Raw genomic sequence first — 18,093 nt, 5'->3', positions numbered from 1 at the left:
TGGGATCCAATATCCTTTTCTAACCTTATTATATACACATAAGCAAAACACATAAATAAAATAAATTTGATAAAAAGAAAAAGGAGGGCTTGTTGCTCTTTTAGGACCCAGATTCAGTTTCTAGTCTACAAGATGGCTCACAAAAGTCCACAACTCCAGTTATAGGAGATCTGAAACCCACACCCCACCCTTTCTTATCTCTATGGGCACCAGTCACATATGTGGTGCACAAACATAAATACAAGCAGAACACTTATATAAATACAAAATATTTTTAAAATCTCTTTAACAGGGAAGGTTTGATTTATTCATCTAATCCATGGTTGTAATTTTCATACCCACAAACTGAGAAAAATCAATATTCCTCTGACTCTATAGTTAATATTTTCATAATATATAATACTTTTATATTCACCACACCTTGAGGCCCATCTGGATTTCCAAATTCTTCCCAATTTTTCCGAGACTCTTCATCTGTTAAACTAGCATGAAGAAAACAAAGTATAAACATTAGAAAGCCGTACCCCTTTTGGGATAGCATTGGAAATGTAACTGAGGAAAATATGTAATAAAAATATTAAAAATTAAAAAAAAAAAAGAAAGCCGCACCCCCCAAAATAAGTATTCAAATGCAATAATTGTATTAACCAATTGATTGTTTTAGATTTATTTTATTTCAGTGTGTGTGTGTGTGTGTGTGCGCACACATGCATACATACACGCACACACAAGTACCCACAAAGACTCTGAAAGACCCTGGAAGTGGAGTTACTGTTACAGGAGGTTGTGAGCTACCCAAACTGGGTGCTGGGAAGTGAGCTCTTAGGTTCTTTGGAAGAGTGCTAAGCACTTAACTGTTCAGTGTCCAAACCCTCCCCATCTGCAGCATGGCTGAGGGTGTGGCTCACTCACAAAGGGCTTGCTATGTAGGAATGAAGCTTGGAGTTTAGACTCCACAGTACCCATATAAATCTGACAAAGGTATGGTAGCCCACTAACCCATCACTAAAGTGACAAAAACAGGATATGCCTGGAGCAAACTGGCTAGTTGCTGTGTGATTTAAGTGAGTGAGGCTTTCTCAATCAATAAGATGGCGTGTGATCTAGGGAAACACCCCACACCAACCTGCCTCAACATGCATTCACTCCCACCTGTGTAACACACACACACACACACACCACACCACAACCTGCCTCAACATGCATTCACTCCCACCTGTGTAACACACACACACACACACACACACACACACACACCACACCACGTAGGTATGATATATACCCTCCGCAAAAGGGATCAATAAATCAAAGAATCAAAAACAATCGCTTTGAAATCAAAGAAGGGGGGTGTGTGTGTGAGAGAGAATGCCCTAATGTCAGAAAATGCTACTAATTCATAGACCTTGATACAAATTCTTGATTACCTCAATTTAACCAGTGAAGTCAGATGAAATTCAAAGGCTAACTACATTTTCTAAGAAGTAAGAAAGTTTTTTAAGTGGCTTTTATTTATTTCTCTACAGCTTACTTCTAAAATTTCTCCAATAAGCACACTAATAATATTGTTAATCATGGTGATAAAGACAGTATGGTACAAAAACTGACATGTACAGAACAGAAAATAGATTTGAACCCAGAGTTCTGAACACCTCAGTTTTAATAAAAATGTCAAAGACATACACTTGTGGGGAGAATCCTTTTCAACAAATGGTGCTAGCAAAAGAGGATCTTTTCCTGAAGAATGAGATTAGATCCACGTCTCACAGTCTGCACCAAAATAAACAAACAAGCAAACAAACCCCTGAATCAAAGATCTTATTTAAAAATCAGAAATGCTGACTATGCTGAAAGTACAAGGACACTTCAGTACAGCAGGTGCAGGCAACAGACTTCTGAACAGAACTTCCACGAATAGGAAACAGGCCACGGAACTAACAAATGTAATCTCAAATGCGATCAAATGAAACCAGAAGGGCTTCTGTACAGCTAAAGAAACTACTGACTGATGGACAGAGTTTACAGAATGAGAGAAAATCTTTACCAACTACACTCCACACAAGAAGTTAACTTCTAGACTATATAGAGAACAGGGTAAGATATGTCCCGTTTGTCCTCCATACCATTTGGTCTTTCCCACTACAACTCTATCAGATTTGAAGAGAGGAAGAGAGCAGGATGAAAGCTAACTGGGAGGAAAGAAAAGAAGACAGGTTCCCCCCCACACACAGACACTGCAATAGAAAGAGTTTATATTTCACCTTCTACCAATCCTGTACCCTAAAACTTGGGATTTTTGTTGCTCCTTCTCTGCCCACCAGACTAAGAAAGAAAAAAAGGAAAAAATACAAATAGCCAATTAAGATTTTTTTCTTTTAAAGTGTTCAACATCTCTAGTCAGACACAATGGTGCACACCTTTAATCCCAGAACTCAGAGGCAAAGGCAGACAATCTGAAAGTTCCAGGTTCTAGGGCTTCTTAGTAAGACTTTGTCTCCAAAAATAAAAAATGAATAAAATAAAACATTTGGGATTTCATCTTACCCTTTTCAGAATGCACATCAGAAAAACAAAGGTTGGTGAGAACATAAGCAGAGAGGAAGCCCAACCACCACTAGGATATAAACGAATGCAGCCACTATGGAAATCAGGATGGAGGCTTCTCAAAAATCTACAACTAGAAACTAGCACTCCAGGAAGGCTCGACATTCTATTACTACACAGATACTTGTAGTCATGTTTACCAGTTATTGGAATTGTTTTCTTCACAGTAACAAGGATATAGAATTAGCTTAGACTGCCATCAAAAGAAGAATGGATAATAAAAATGTGGTACATTATTATTATTATTATTTTCTTGTTGACCTAGATGTAGACATAGATAAGATACATTGTAATTGTTAAGAAAGCTCATGGGCTGAGAGTATAGCTCAACAGAGTGCCTGCCAGTGTACACAAAGCTGGGGATATTATTCACAAAAATATGCACAGATATTTTGCATTTATAAGCTTTTTTCTTTCTTTTCTCAAACACAGGATCTCACTATGTAGCTCTGGCTGCCCAGGAACTCAACATGTATATCAGTATGCCCTCAAACTCAAGTATCTTCCTGCCTCTGCCTTCTAAGATTAAAGATAGACACAACCATGTCTGACTTAGAAGTTTTTGTTTTTTTATGGTATTTGTGTATGTGCATGTGTGTGCTACGTGCGTATCTACAGAAACTAGAAAGGGGTATTGGATCCCCAGGAGCTGGAGTTATAGGCAGCTGTGATCTCCCTGAGAAGTGCTAGGAACTGAACTTGAGTCCTCTGGAAGACCTGCAACTGCCCTTAATTTCTGAGCTCTCTCTCCAAACATGAGCCCTTCCCCCTAAAAACATAATTAATATGATAGGTTCCACTTTGTAGATCAGGCTGGCCATGAATTTAAGCCTCCTGAGTGCTGTAGTTGGATTCAACGCTAAGACCCAGCATGAGTAACATAGCCATGCATACTTTCTAGGAAATAGGAAAATTAAAACTGTTCCTTGGGCATTGATTCTAAGAGAAGAGTTAGGTGGATACTTCATAGTAATACATGTTGAAGATAACATATGAGGGAGGGAGGGAGGGAGGACTTAAGTGTTGTACAGTTTGTGAACTAATTTTTTACAAAGTAAATAAAGATTACAGCAAGCTGTGCAAGTGATGTGAATGCCAAAAGTTTGGAAACCACTGTATAAAATGTTCAAAAGAGTGTTTACTGTGTTACCTACTAGTTAAAGAGATAACTGTATTTGGGAAATGAGAGTCATCTAACTACTGTGGTGTTAGTTTTCTTTTCCTTTGAGGAAGGGAATTACTACATGTCCCTGCCTAGAATTGATTATGTGAACCATGTTTGGTCATGGTGTCTCTTCATTGCCAGTTTGAGTTATTTCAGGGTTAATTAACTACCACTTTGGGACTGCTGAGTAGGTCCATCAATGTCAGGTTCAAATAGACCTGGTTAACATGTAATAAAAGTCTGTCACTCATTTTACTCACTACTTTCTTAAAACAGAAACATATCTTTACACTTTCTTTTTAGAGAGCAGCAGGCCCTATGGTACTCACGCTGCATACGCTTTTGCTATCCTCATGAACATGACTTCATCACCTCCTTTATCTGGATGATATTTAAGTGACAACAAGCGATACTGTTTCTTAATTTCTGCCACTGTTGCTCCCTAAAAGAAAAGCTTTGTTAATACATAAGAGCACAATACAATAAGGATACAAATTTTATCTTAAACCATGAACTATTTAATATTCTGACAAAAGAAGCTAACAGCTTTCCTATACATTTTGTCTCAAATTTCATCTCATATATACTTCTTTTGTTCATTATATTTATTTTTATCAAGCACTTAACTATATGGCATGGAATATACTAGTCACTGATGATAATGGCGGTGAAGCTGAAGAACTCCACGTTTAAATAGAAGTACACTGGTTTTACATATACAAAGATAGTCAAGAATAAACAAACTAAGTGCAGTTCAAAAACCAACAAACCAAAGATTAGCCTCCTTTACAATCTAAGCAATATCTCATTTCATCTGCTTGTCAGTATTTTAAAATTAAGTAAATATTTTTAAAAATGAACTGACCTTGCTTCTCAATCTCACTTTTTATCAATAATTTTTAGATCATTTTATTTCCCCACATCTTTTTATTTTATACTCTTAATAACCATGATGATCACAGTTATAAAAAAAAGAGAGAGATACTGGGCAGAAGATATAGCTCAGTGGTTAACAGCTCACAATGCTCTTAAAAAGGATGCACAAGTCTAATCAAATGTCCTCTGCTGGCTTCTGTATTCCCACTTGAACACATGCACATTCACAATTAAAAATAAAATAAAATCTAAAAAAAAAAGGTGTTTGAAATAAACAGAAATCCGACTACTTGCAAACTTTTCTACAAAGCAGAAACCTACAAAAATGAGCATGCTCCTTAATCTGTATTATATCAAGATCAAAATCAAGCAATCCATTGAAGAAATAAGATGTTTAAAACCACAATGAGCCGGGCAGTGGTGGTACACGCCTTTAATCCCAGCACTTGGGAGGCAGAGACAGGTGGATTTCTGAGTTCGAGGCCAGCCTGGTCTACAGAGTGAGTTCCAGGACAGTTAGGACTATACAGAGAAGCCCTGCCTTGAAACCCACCCCACTCCACCCCCACCCCCCACCCCAAAAAACCACAACCAACTATCAGTTTCAGTCTGGCTACTAAGCAGTTCTCCAGACCTCCTTCTCTCTCTTCATTAACTTCAGTTCTCACTTCATTCTGTAGAGGTTTATCAACCAAAATCTCACCAAAGAACATATCAAGGATTATATAATTTCAATGATAATGATAACAGTTTCTTACAGGAACCCCCAACACAGACTTAAGATATTTCATGCATCAATCAACAAAAATGTTTTTAAACTATAGTAACTTCTCATCAAAGTCTTTACATTTTACCAGTTATAAACTAATACTTACTAGTAGCAACCAACAATAGAACAAATATGTTCAAATGATAGTGAGATCTTATTTTAATAAAAGAATTAATTTACTGACAGGGCTGAAGAAATGGCTTGGTACATAAAAACTTTATGTACTACTCTCCCTGAGGGCCTGAGTTCCATTCCCAGCACCCACATTAGGCAGCTTCTAACCACCTGTAAACTCCAAGGGACCCAACCCCCTCTTCTGGACTCATGACACCCAAGAACACACACAACACAGACACAAATAAATGAAAAAGGGGGGTGGGGTAACAAACGAAGTCTGACTTCTTTTGGAATCTCTAATTTGTTTTAGAGCATAGACCTTTAGTGTTTAAGGACTGTTGAATTAATGATTATTACACAAGAATACTACTTACAGGATCCAAATTTAGTACTTCATAAGGATTGTACTCTTGATATTCTCGGTCTGTTTTGGAAACTTTGTATGCAAGAAATAAGAACAGTGCCCATCCTGCAAGCAGAACTATTTTCCTGTTTAGAAAAAAAAAACGAAAAGACAAATGACATAAACAAATCCATCTGTATGGCTCTCTTCAAGATAAGGACTAGAACAGTTTAAAGTGATTCCACATCACTATGCTACACTACTAAACTCCTGTTACAGCAAGGAGTGAAAAGTATCGTTCTCACTTGAATTCTCTAGAATCTAGAATGTCTCCCATGTAATAAATACTACTATTTATTATATTAAAACTATACTATTAGTCGCTATTTGCAGAATTAAATACTGAAATTAATAGTAGACTCATTAAATTAGGTAAACTATGTAAAAGATAAGCAGTCAAGAAACCACTTAGTGTAAAAAGATTACTCCTGACCTACAAACTACATTTAGTAAGATGGATTTTTAAAAATTGGTCAGGCGTACAAAGGAATTAAATAGCCTTCTTTAAACTGTAAGCTTAAAAATACTCTAATGTCCATCAGCAATAACTACTTTAGAGGGACTAGTCAAACCGTGATGTAGCCACACAAAAGAACACTGTATAGCCAGCACATTTTCTCTCTGTACTGCCTTGGCTATCCTGGAACTCACTATGTAGATCAGAGGGCCTCAAACACAGAGATCTGCCTGCCCTGAGTGCTGGGATTAAAGGTGCTCACCACCACCCGGCTTAATGTTATATATATGTGTGTGTGTGTGTGTGTGTGTGTGTGTGTGTGTGTGTGTGTGTGTATACACATATATTATATATGTAATATAATACATATAAACCAAATACAAACATCTTAAAATGTCTATCAATGAATTACTAGACAAAAAAATTAATTTTGATCATTCAACCACAGTGAATTTATTGACAGTAAAATTTGGCATGAAAGAGAAAGATTTTTTTTAACATTAAATTTGAAAGGGAAAACAGCTTCAAGCTCTGTAAAACACAATCCAATATCTATAATAAACATTAGAAATAAGAGTATGAAGTAGTCATTACCTTTAGAGATGTTATTTTAGACCCTTTGTATCACAATTTGTTACAATAAATAGGATTTGTTAGATATAAATATAAGATAAATCAAACATATTAGAATGACTAGTTTTAAGAACAAAGGAGAAAAAATCCTCTGTGTTCTTTGTTTCTATCACTGCACTGAGAGTGCACATCTAGGGTGTTCCCATCCATGCTAGGCAAGAACTCTTAGTTATACTTTCAGCCTGTACTTCTGCTCTTTGGCAGGAACCCAGCATGAATGCACTTATCATTCATTTGGAAATAGGCCTTTACATCTGGAATCCTCTAGGCGCTTCTTAAATTTTTCTACTTACCTGATTTTCAACAAAAACAATTTTTATACTTCAGTGTTTCATAAGCTTTCCCCACAATCATGAATTTGCACTCTTGGATCTTTGTCAAATTCTCAGTCCCCATGTATGTGTGTCTACCTACACAAACTCTATATTTGTCCTTCAACTCAGCTAAAATGATCCATCCTTCAAAAGCAATCCTTCACCCAAGATGAAGAGAACACAGTTACAGCCACAAAGCAGCACAAACAACAACCTTTAACTTGCTGCAAATTCCCTGTGTACCTGAACAACTTCTAAACCAAATGCACGCTCTCGCTCGCTCTCTCTCTCTCTCTCTCTCTCTCTCTCTCTCTCTCTCTCTCTCTCTCTCTCTCGCACGCACGCACGCAGACTGAGAAAGGGTCTCATGTAGCCCCAGCTGCCCATAAACTTGCTATATAAAGGAAGATGATCTTGAACTTCTGGCTCTCCCGACTTGACAAGCTACACAAGGGCTAATCATGAAGACATGACCACTGTACCTGTTTTATAGAATGCTAGGGACCAACCAAAGGCTTCCAGCATAGTTGGCCAACACTCTACATAATAAGTACCATCCCCAGACATATTTTAAACCTTATAAGAGTATATAACTTCAAGCTGTTTTCCAGCCTACCTAAATGCCTACATATATATGCCCAAAGAGGAGAGAGAACCCTATGTATAACATTCCCCATCTCTTTCCTGGCCATGTACAGGCAAGGAATAAGCCACAAAACAAAACTCACTAGCTTAACTCCCACCATTATTACACATCAAATAAAGAAAGTTTGGCAAGCTGCCTAAGCCTTATACATCTCAAATTCATCTTCTATGATAGGTCTGACAATTAAATGAGGTTTAGAATGTTAAGGACTTTGAAAGTGACTCACAGACAGTAAACAATAATCAATTCATGGTAGCTATAGGCTATTATTAGTAACTCTTCCCCAAATCCCAAAGGCTAGGGATATAGATCAACAATAGAACACTTACCTAGCATTTACAAGGTTCAACCCCACTAGAACAACAACAAAAAAACCCTTACCCATACTTATAGCCCACTTAAAAGGACTTCTCTGTCTTGGGCCAAGAAAGGAGCCCTTCTGCTCTTAGCAAGTCTTCTCCCAGTCTTTACTGCTATGGTTTAGCAGTACAGAGTAGAAAAAGGTGGTAGAACCAGGGTTGGGGAGTTACTTCAGTGGACAAGGCTGAGAATCAGAATTCATATCTCTACACACCCTCATAAAAACCAAGCAGATGTGATGGCCCACCAAACCCCCAGTGCTTGGGAGGCAGAGATGAGATCCCTGGGACAAACTGGCTAGACTATCTAGGCAAACTCCATGTTTAGGGACAACTATGTATAATAGGTTTAAATGTCACCTTGTCACAATCTAGATCACCTAAAAGGAGAGCTTCGATTGAGGAAATGCCTAGATCAGATTGGCCTATGAACATGTCTGGGAATCATCTTGATTATTAACTGACAAAGGAAGACACAGCTTTACTGTAGGCAAGTACTATTCCCTAGGCAGAAAGTCCTGAGCTACATAAAAACAGAAGAAATCTAGATGAAAGCTAGTTAGAAGAAAGAAGAAAGAACAGGTATATTTCTCTCTGCCCTTGATGACTGTGACTGGCAACAGAAAAAAACAAAACAAAACAAAAAACTAGAACTCCCTACACCTCAGTAAATAAATTAGAGAGAAATCAAGAAGATACCAGATGTCAACCTCTGGCTTCCATACAAAGACATATACATGTTTAACTGTAGTTATGAACCCACTCACATTTGAACACACATGCACCTGCACACCACACACAAAAAGATGTAGTGGATCTTTAAGAGATAAGGTCTAGGGGACCAGAGAAATGGCTCAGTGGTTAAGAGCACATATTGCTCTTGCAGAGGACCAAGTTGAGTTTCCAGCACCTACATCAGGTGGCTCACAACTGCCTGTAACTCCAGTTACAGGGGATGACACCCTCTTCTGAATATCAAATATGTATATATGCATATGTATGAATATATGTGTGAATGTATAGATGGATGGATGGATAGACAGACAGGCCCTTCTGACATCTACCAAGTTGTAGTGCTACTCCAAGGACACAAATGAATGGGGCTTTCAGCCTCTAAAACTGAAATAGGCCAAATAAGCCTTGTTTCTTTATAGTAACAAAGAAAAGAGTGAACTAACATATTTACTAAAGTTAAAATTGTTTTTTTTTTGCAATCCCTCCTAAGATTCAAGTCTCTGAACCATATCTATTTTGTTAATCACAGTGCATCAACACCTTCTATACCTGATGCATGATAGGCACACAACAATTACATATGAGATTAATAAAGCTAATTTAAAGTAGAAAAATCTAAACATAAAGCTGAAGTTTACTAATGTTCCCAATCATCTTTAAAGAACACTTGAAAATGTTTCTCACACACGACTCGTCATCCAAACAAGCATCATAAAGCAGAGACAATAACGAAAGACCACAAAAGGCAAAGCACACATAAGGAAAAGAACAAAATATGCCACATATGCTAAACTCTATTAAACTCTTCACATTTGGCATCTATTCTCAGAGCCAAGAACAGAAGAGAAGGTTCATGGCGGGATCCCGAGCTGATGAAAACTATTCCAGTCCATAAAACCACATTCTAATTTTCAGAGCGCCAAAGCAAAGAAGAAAACCATATTTATGCTATGTGTCCAATTTTCTAAAAGACTATATGGTTTCTCCAAAAAGACAAATATTTCCCAACATTTAGATTCGGTAAATTAACTTAGAAAATTGTCTATTTTTTAGCCATATTTTAAATGTAATTTGGAAGTAACTTCCAGAAATTACACGGCTTTGTTTCAAAGATACTGTCAGAAAAGAAGCAATATGTAGCATAAATAGCAAAAGGATTCATAACTTCTAACTTTATTTAAATGTCATGCCCTAATCTTCATTTGGAATTAAAGATTATTTATTACTGAAAAGGCCTTCAACATTTTTTCCTTGAAAACTGAGGTTCAAGGCTGACAGGATGGCACCTGCTTCACAAGCCTAACAACCTGAGTTCAATTCCCAAATCCCTCAGACAGGTGTGGAAGAAAAGAAACAATCCACAAAGCTGTCCTTTGTCCTCCACAATAAGGTAGTGAGTGGCACACGTATGCCCACATACACATCATATACACACAGTAAATAAAATCAAACAAAAATAAAAATTGAGTGGAGGTTTAAGTGCCTGAAGTATTGAGCAAAAGCAAGGTGGGGGGTTAGAAATAAAAAGATTGGCCTAGCCGGGCGTGGTGGCGCACGCCTTTAATCCCAGCACTTGGGAGGCAGAGGCAGGAGGATTTCTGAGTTCGAGGCCAGCCTGGTCTACAGAGTGAGTTCCAGGACAGCCAGGGCTACACAGAGAAACCCTGTCTCGAAAAAAAAATAGATTGGCCTAAAGCTACGAGTGGTGGTCCAAATTTCCACTCCTCAGGAGCTGGGATGACAGCGGCAGATGGACTCCTAAGAGTTTGAGGCCTGTCTGATCTATTAGTTTCAGGCCAGTCAGGGCTACATGGTGAGGAACCTATCTCAAAAGGGGTGTGCGTGTGTGTGTGTGTGTGTGTGTGTGTGTGTGTGTGTGTGTGTGTGTAAAATCTTAACTTAAAATGAAAATGAACAACAATTAAAAGTGAGCAAAAAGTGCTATTGGTCTCAAAGCTAACTTTGCCTTTAGCTTTACATCACTGAGTAAGACCACCAAAGCTAAGATTCTCTCTCTATGCAAAAACCCTCAAAAAAAATCATCTTATTTCAAACCCCTGAAGTAACACAACTGTATTTAAAATAATCCTCATCATTTAAAACCATCCTTGAAACTCTACTCCATTTCTCTCTTTTGAGCAGGTAGAGCAGTAATTTCCCAGACACTCTTCAGCAGTAGCAACTTCCAGTTTCTGTCCTAGATAATCCAGGGACTCTGAATTACAGACTAGATGTAAAGCCTCACAGAATTAAACACATTCCAGTGACTGGTCTAAGCAAATAAGCCTGCCAAAATAAAGGGGGAGGAGGCTCTGCTCCACCACTGTTTACTGCATGATCTTGGCCAAATCAATTCACTTCTTAGCCTCAGCCTAAGGAAAACCATACACATCTTGAAGGTAAATACAGAATCAAATAAACATCTTAAGCATCTGGAAACACATGTGCTAATAAACTTTAGTTATCCCTGAAATGCACATCTGATCATGCTAAAATCTTTATTTCCATGTAAACCTCCAATTCTAACACGTGACATACAGTCTTCAGATAAGAGCTGACTACATACCTTTTCATTTGACTTCTAATCTACTCACAGCTCTCAAGCTTACTATTCAAACCTCACCTCTCTCACAGGCCACAATTTCTTTACAGCCACACATGTAAGCCATCCTCCAATTCCCTATGAGACCTAGGAAAGAATAAGTACTCGGTATGTGTTGTTATTGAAACCCATTACTTACTTTACTGTAGGAATAATATTTGGCTGGGGTTTTAATAACCGTAAACGATACCACATACATCTTCCATATACTTTTCTGATATTCTTTAATCGAATTTGCTCTGTCAAGAAAGAAAAGACGAGTTAAATTATTTTTTACAATGAAAGCTGAACCAGAATTAATATCATACTAACCTTCATTATTACCCTAACTTCTTGTCGAAACATATGCCCTGCCTATTTATATAATCCCTATAAAAATTCATAAACTATGCTAAGTTGTCTGTAAAACAAATAATACCTAGAAACTTTTAACTAAAAAACAAGTATTTTTCACGTGACACTTCTCTGAAATTTTAGAAACTAATTTAAACATAGAATGTCTTGGTCATATAATCAGTTGTCTGAGCATTTCACTCCTAGTCTCTCCTTGTATTGAACAAAAAAGTATAAAGTAGTTAAAATATGGTTATTTAGGAACCAAGAATAAACAACATTCTTCAAGTATAGAAATAATTACCTGATAAGATATATTTTAACCAAGAAGGTTCAGAATTGTACCTACTGAAAATATAAAACTAACAGAACTTATAGTTTTAATGTGAAAATCAACTGACAGCCAAAATACTATTGGACAGTAAAATTCAGTATCACAAGTTTTAATTATTTTGTTATATTGGGGAAGTAGGCCCAATCTGTAAGAACTTAAGACAGATTTGTGTAAGAGTTGTGACAAAAGTTATTTTCATCACTATGAAAAGCTGCAATTCAATTAAAAATTTTAACCAAGCCTAAAATGTCATGCTCTGTTTTACTAATCTTGTATTAAATAACTCCTCCCTAGATTTAAAAAAAAAAAATGTCCACAGGGCTGGAAAGATGGCTCAGCAGCAGAGCATAGCTGTGGGCATAGCTGTGGGCATAGCTGCGGCGTTCGAATGGGCTGGGAAGAAGCTCTATGAATGAAGTGCAGCTAAAGTCAGCAGACCAAACCATCTTTAGGGGGAAAAAAAGACATGCTCAAAAATTCCACAGCTCCTAGCTATGATGCCTGGAATGTTCCCAACAAAGTTGGGATGGTGTAGCTGGGCTAATTCTGTTTTTTGTTTTGTCTTCTAGAGGTGTTGCTGTTGCTGTTTACCATATTTTTAAAATATATACAAAACTGAACTCTTTACATGAGATACCAAGTAAGTAAAGCAATTTGGCATACAGAGCCAGTGAGGCATTCACTGGGTAAAGGCACTGACCACCAACTCTGCCAACCTGTTCCATCCCTGGTATCCATATGGTAGAAGGATCTCCGGTAGGTTCTCCTAATGTCCACGTGTATACCAAGGCATGTATATGAATTTGACATAGATCTCTCGCATATTTTCGAATTCTTAAAATACCAATGCGGGGGGGGGGGGGTGGTGGTTAGAGTAATGACTCAGGGTTAAGAGTACTGGCTGTTCTTCCAATTCCCAGCACCCACATGGCAGTTCACAACTGTCTGTAACTCCAGCTGACACCTTCTTCAGTCCTCTGTGGGAACTGCCCACATGTGGCTTGTAAAACATATAGACTCAGGCAAATACTCTTATAAGACAGAAGTGGTGGCATACACCTTTAATACCAGCACTTTGGAGGGGAAGGCAGACATAGACAGGCAGATCTCTGTGAATCTGAGGCCAGCAACCTGGACTACAGAGCTAGCTCCTGAACAGTCAGGGCTAAATAGAGAGGCTCTGTCTCAAAAAACAAAACAAAACAAAACAAAACAAGACAAACAAAAAACAACAAACACCCTTACACAAACAAAATCAAAAACAAAAAAACCCCACCAGGTAGGAAGTTCATTGTCCTATTACTAAATAGTGTAATAGAAGCATCCACATGTTACCTAGCAGGAGTATCAATGTAATGAAGAAGGATCCAAATAGAAGAAGAGGTGGTAACAGAGAAGGAGTTTTATATACGCAGGTAGACTGACCAAAAAAGTTAATATATCAAAAGCTAAAGTCTACTTTTCCACATCAGAGAAGATAATGACAAATATGAAAAGACAGGATACTAAGCCTGGACTATTAGTCTGGAGTTGAAAGTACCTATATGAATTACTATATTTGTACAGACACTGCTCTCTCTATAAATTCCTATGTATTCCCTACCACTGTAAACTAAGTAGAACTAAGCAGCAAAATCCCAGCAGCAGTGAACATGGTATACAGAGTTTGGCCTCTAAACAATTGGAATCAGAAATCTCAATACCCAGAAACCAAACATCCCTCTACCTTCCCACCAAATATTAATTACCACAGAGGAAAAGGGTAACTATCCAAAGTGGAAGCAAGCAGTCCAAGATGGCAACATCCTCTCGCAAGGAACTAGCAAGTAATCTTAAAATGACAAATGGATTTTCAGATAAGTGAATTAAGGATCTTGAAATGGGGAAGTTATTGGAGTAGGTTCAACTATAATCAAATAGTGCTTCTCAGAGAGACATGGCAGCTAAAGACAGAAAGTGATAGAAAAAAAAGAAACCAAAGGTTTGATTGATGCTCTTTTGAAGATGAGCAAGGGGCCACAAGTCAAGGAATATAGACTGTCTCTAGAATCGGGAAACAGCAAATTCTACTTCAAGGTCCCCTCACCCTCAGGAACATCATTACTTTCTAGTAAAACCCATTGTACTTGTAGCATCCAAAACTATGCAAGAATAAATCTGTGCTGTTTTAAGCCACTGTATGTGATGAACTGTTACAACAGCAACAAAAATTTAATACAGAAAATCTGACACACAACACTTTAAGTGACCAATGAATAATGCCAGTAAACGAGCAAACTGAAATCACATGCCATCTGACAAAAATGCAATGAAAAGACGGGCTCATCACATAAAATCTGAATCCAATCATGGAAAAGCACCAGACAACCCAAATTTAAGTTCATTCTATTAAATAATTGGCCTATAATATTTAAAGTCAGGGAAAGATAAAGAACTATTCCAGACTAAAAGGAAGACTAAAGAAACAGTCAACTAAATGTCATGTATAGTTCAGAACTTGAATTTCTGCTACAAAAGACATCACTGAGACCAATGATAAAACCTGAATAAGGTCTGACAGTAAGATACAGTAATGTTAAATTTTCTGGCTTTCATGGTTAAATAATGAACTTTAAAAAGTAATGCCATTGTAAAATTTTAATCTGCTTTTCATTAAATTTCAATGGACTCCCATTTTCTAGTATAAACCTAAAAATCCCCTTAGAAGACTGTGTAATAATAATAATAATAATAATGCTGAAGTCTATGATGTGAACCAGACAGCTTATTCTAATCAAAGGAAGTTTCTCCTAATGTCCCTGGTCAAAAGAACATACACATGGTTTTCAGCTGTGCAAAATACATACCTTACAAGCCATGCCCTCAGACCCTAAAAATAGTAACTTACACTTTTGAAAGAATGTTTACATCAAACAATGAATATTATAGAAGACAGTTACATATTAGGAGAAATGGTCACATGTGATTATGAGCAATCATGTGGATGCTGGGAACTGAGCCCTGAGTCCTCTGCAAGAACATAAGTGCACTTAATCTCCGAGCCATCTCTCCAGACCCTAAGACATGCTTTTTAAAGAAATTATACATTTACAGAAAAGGAAGCAAGTTTTCCCTTTACAGATACATGTTATGAAAGAGGATACAAAACTAATTGTTTTTCTAGTTCTAATTCTGCCTGGATTTGCTAGGTTTGGTGGTGGATAAGTATATAAAATATATTTGATACTTAAAAGTGTAAAACTCCACAGGTTACATTTCAAATGCCTACTATAGAAATTCACTACATTGTATAAACTTTTGGTCTGGTTAATTTTGATATATATTTTTATTCATTTACAAGGGTTTTTTATAACACAGTTTCTAAAATTAAATATAAGGAATCATATAGGTTATAACCTAACTAGCAAAAGCCATCACCTAAATAAGACTCTGAAAGAGATCGATTGAAGTTTTCAGTTAAATAGGTATATCAGTACATAATTTGATAGTTTAAAGACCATAAAAACAGAGAAATAATTCTTAGAACATACCTGTACGCAAGTTACTAACCTTAATAAGATAATGATAGATGCAATTTATTTAATTACAATTAAAAAATCAAAAAATGTGCCACTTTTTTCTAAAGTAGTAAGTCCTTATGCATTCCCTAAATCTTCTAGTGTCCAGAAAACAGTAATAAGAATTAAAGATTATATTCAACATTCCGAGAAGTTTAAGAATGTTAGTTTTCTAGTTACCTGACGCCTCTCTGCATCTTGCTGACAGTGTTTCAACTCACTTGGGCAATACCTGTTCATTGTCTACAGGTTTTTAAATCAATTAAAAAGTAAAATGGGTGATGTCTTGATACTTGGTCCCCAGGTGATGGCACTATTTGGAGAGGCTTAGGAGGTGTGGCCTTGTTGGAGGAGGTATGTCACTGGAAGTAGGCTATGAAAATCTAAAGACTCTCACACCATTGTGGAGTTTACTCTCGCTTCTTGAACTTGGAGTTGAAGAGGTAAACACTCAGCCTTTTGCTCTAGCCTGCTGCTTGTTCCCATGCTTCCCCAACAAACAGACTCTTATCCCTCTGGAACCATAGGCCAAATAAACCCTTCCTTCTATAAATTATCTTGAGCACAGTGTTTCATTTCAGCAATAGAAGTGATCAATATAACAAACAAGCAAGTTTTTCTACAACAATCATCTAAAAGTATCCTTTAGATACAAAGAGAATTTTATTTTAAAACATTTAAAAAGCCAAGCATCAACAACAAAAGACCTGTGAAAAAACTCAGAATGATCTTAGTTATTGTTTGTCTGCCATTTTTTGCATGTCATCTAAAGGCAAATCAATAAAAGACATAATTATCCCTAGGGGTATATTCTCAACTTTAAGTATTGGTTGCCACTGTAAGGAAATTTTGTTTAAAAACCACTTTAAAAACACCATGGCTGGAGCAGGAGAGACAGGAGCTCCGGGAGATCTAATACCTTTTCCTGGAGGCTCCCAAACACATGTGCACATACATGTGCACACATATCACATAAGCTTACACATAAATAAAAATAAATCTTTAAAAAATGCAGTCTGTGGTTTTAGTACATATACTTAATGTAATATGTTGTATTTAGCACTCATAGGAAAATTTCTAATATCACATTCAAACCCAAAAGCACTACATCCCTAATACAAATGAAATCATTTGAGCCAAGCATGGTAGCGCATGCCTTTAATCTCAGTACTCTGGAGGCAGAGGCAGGCAGATCTCTGTGAGTTCCAGGTCAGTCTGGTCTATAAAGTGAGCTATAGTTATGTGCCAACATGTCTGAATAAAAGAGTTTTCTAAAAAACTGTTAGGTGACTCAAAATAGCTTTAATGAGGCAGGCACTGGGCCATTTGCCTAGAACCCCAACTAAGCAGGAACTCAGACACAATGATCACTTAAACCTAGGAGTTCGAGGCCAACCTAGACTTGGATTTAAAAAAAAAAAAAGCCTAGGGTCAGGGAGATGGCTCAATTGAGAGCACTGCCTGCTCTTCTAGAAGACCCAGGTTCACTGTCTAACATCAGTATGGCAGCAAGCAACCATCTGTATGCAATACCAGTTCCAAAATATCGGATGCTCTTTTCTGGTCTCTTCCAGTACTACACATGCATGTAGTGCACACGAAGTGCATACATGCAGGCAAAACACCCATATACAAACAAAAAATACCTTTGCTGACAATAACATTGAATATACAGGGAACTTGGAAATAATTACTTCTTGAGAGGCCAAAAAGATGGTTCAGTAGTTAAAGAGCTCTTACTGCTCCTGCAGAGGACCTAGGTTCAGTTCTCAATACCCACATGGTGGCTCACAGCCAACTCTAACTCCAGAGGATCCAACACCCTCTTTTGGGTCTCCATTAGCACCAGACATGCATGCATAAAGCAAAAACACTCACAAAATAAATCTAAAACTGATAACTGTTTCTTAAAATGTAAAGGAACAAAAATGTATTTTAATGTAATATACTTTATAGTGTATGGTTTTAAATAGACAAGTTTATAAATTAAACATTTTATGAAAATATGACTTTATCCATAAAAGAGCAACCAAGCTTATCAGAACTTTTTTTCCATCTTATTAAGAAACAGAAAATCAGGGCTAGACAAAGCAGTGTACGTACTGCTCTTCCAAGAGGACCCAAGTTTGTTTCTAGCCCTTGAAGGTAGCAGCTCACAACCACCTATAACTCCATCTGGAGGGGAACCAAAG

At 37.2% G+C, this 18,093-nt stretch overlaps 1 protein-coding gene across 2 annotated transcripts in view; it reads right to left on the bottom strand.

The window, feature by feature from the left end:
• Sec63 (SEC63 homolog, protein translocation regulator) overlaps positions 1-18,093 on the bottom strand; it is a 67,816-nt gene that overhangs the window by 34,591 nt on the left and 15,132 nt on the right. For both annotated transcript variants that reach the window (XM_021174200.1, XM_021174202.2), the window contains exons 2-5: positions 11,817-11,916; positions 5,903-6,017; positions 4,096-4,208; positions 421-482 (exon numbers count right to left, since the gene is read on the bottom strand). In XM_021174200.1, the coding sequence (XP_021029859.1) occupies positions 421-482; positions 4,096-4,208; positions 5,903-6,017; positions 11,817-11,916 (390 nt within the window). The remainder of the gene's footprint in view (positions 1-420; positions 483-4,095; positions 4,209-5,902; positions 6,018-11,816; positions 11,917-18,093) is intronic.

Source organism: Mus caroli, chromosome 10 (assembly GCF_900094665.2).
Source record: "Mus caroli chromosome 10, CAROLI_EIJ_v1.1, whole genome shotgun sequence".
NCBI classification, from domain to species: Eukaryota; Metazoa; Chordata; class Mammalia; order Rodentia; family Muridae; genus Mus; species Mus caroli.
Note: the sequence above shows the minus strand (reverse complement) of the source record. Positions and strands in the feature narration are given on the sequence as shown.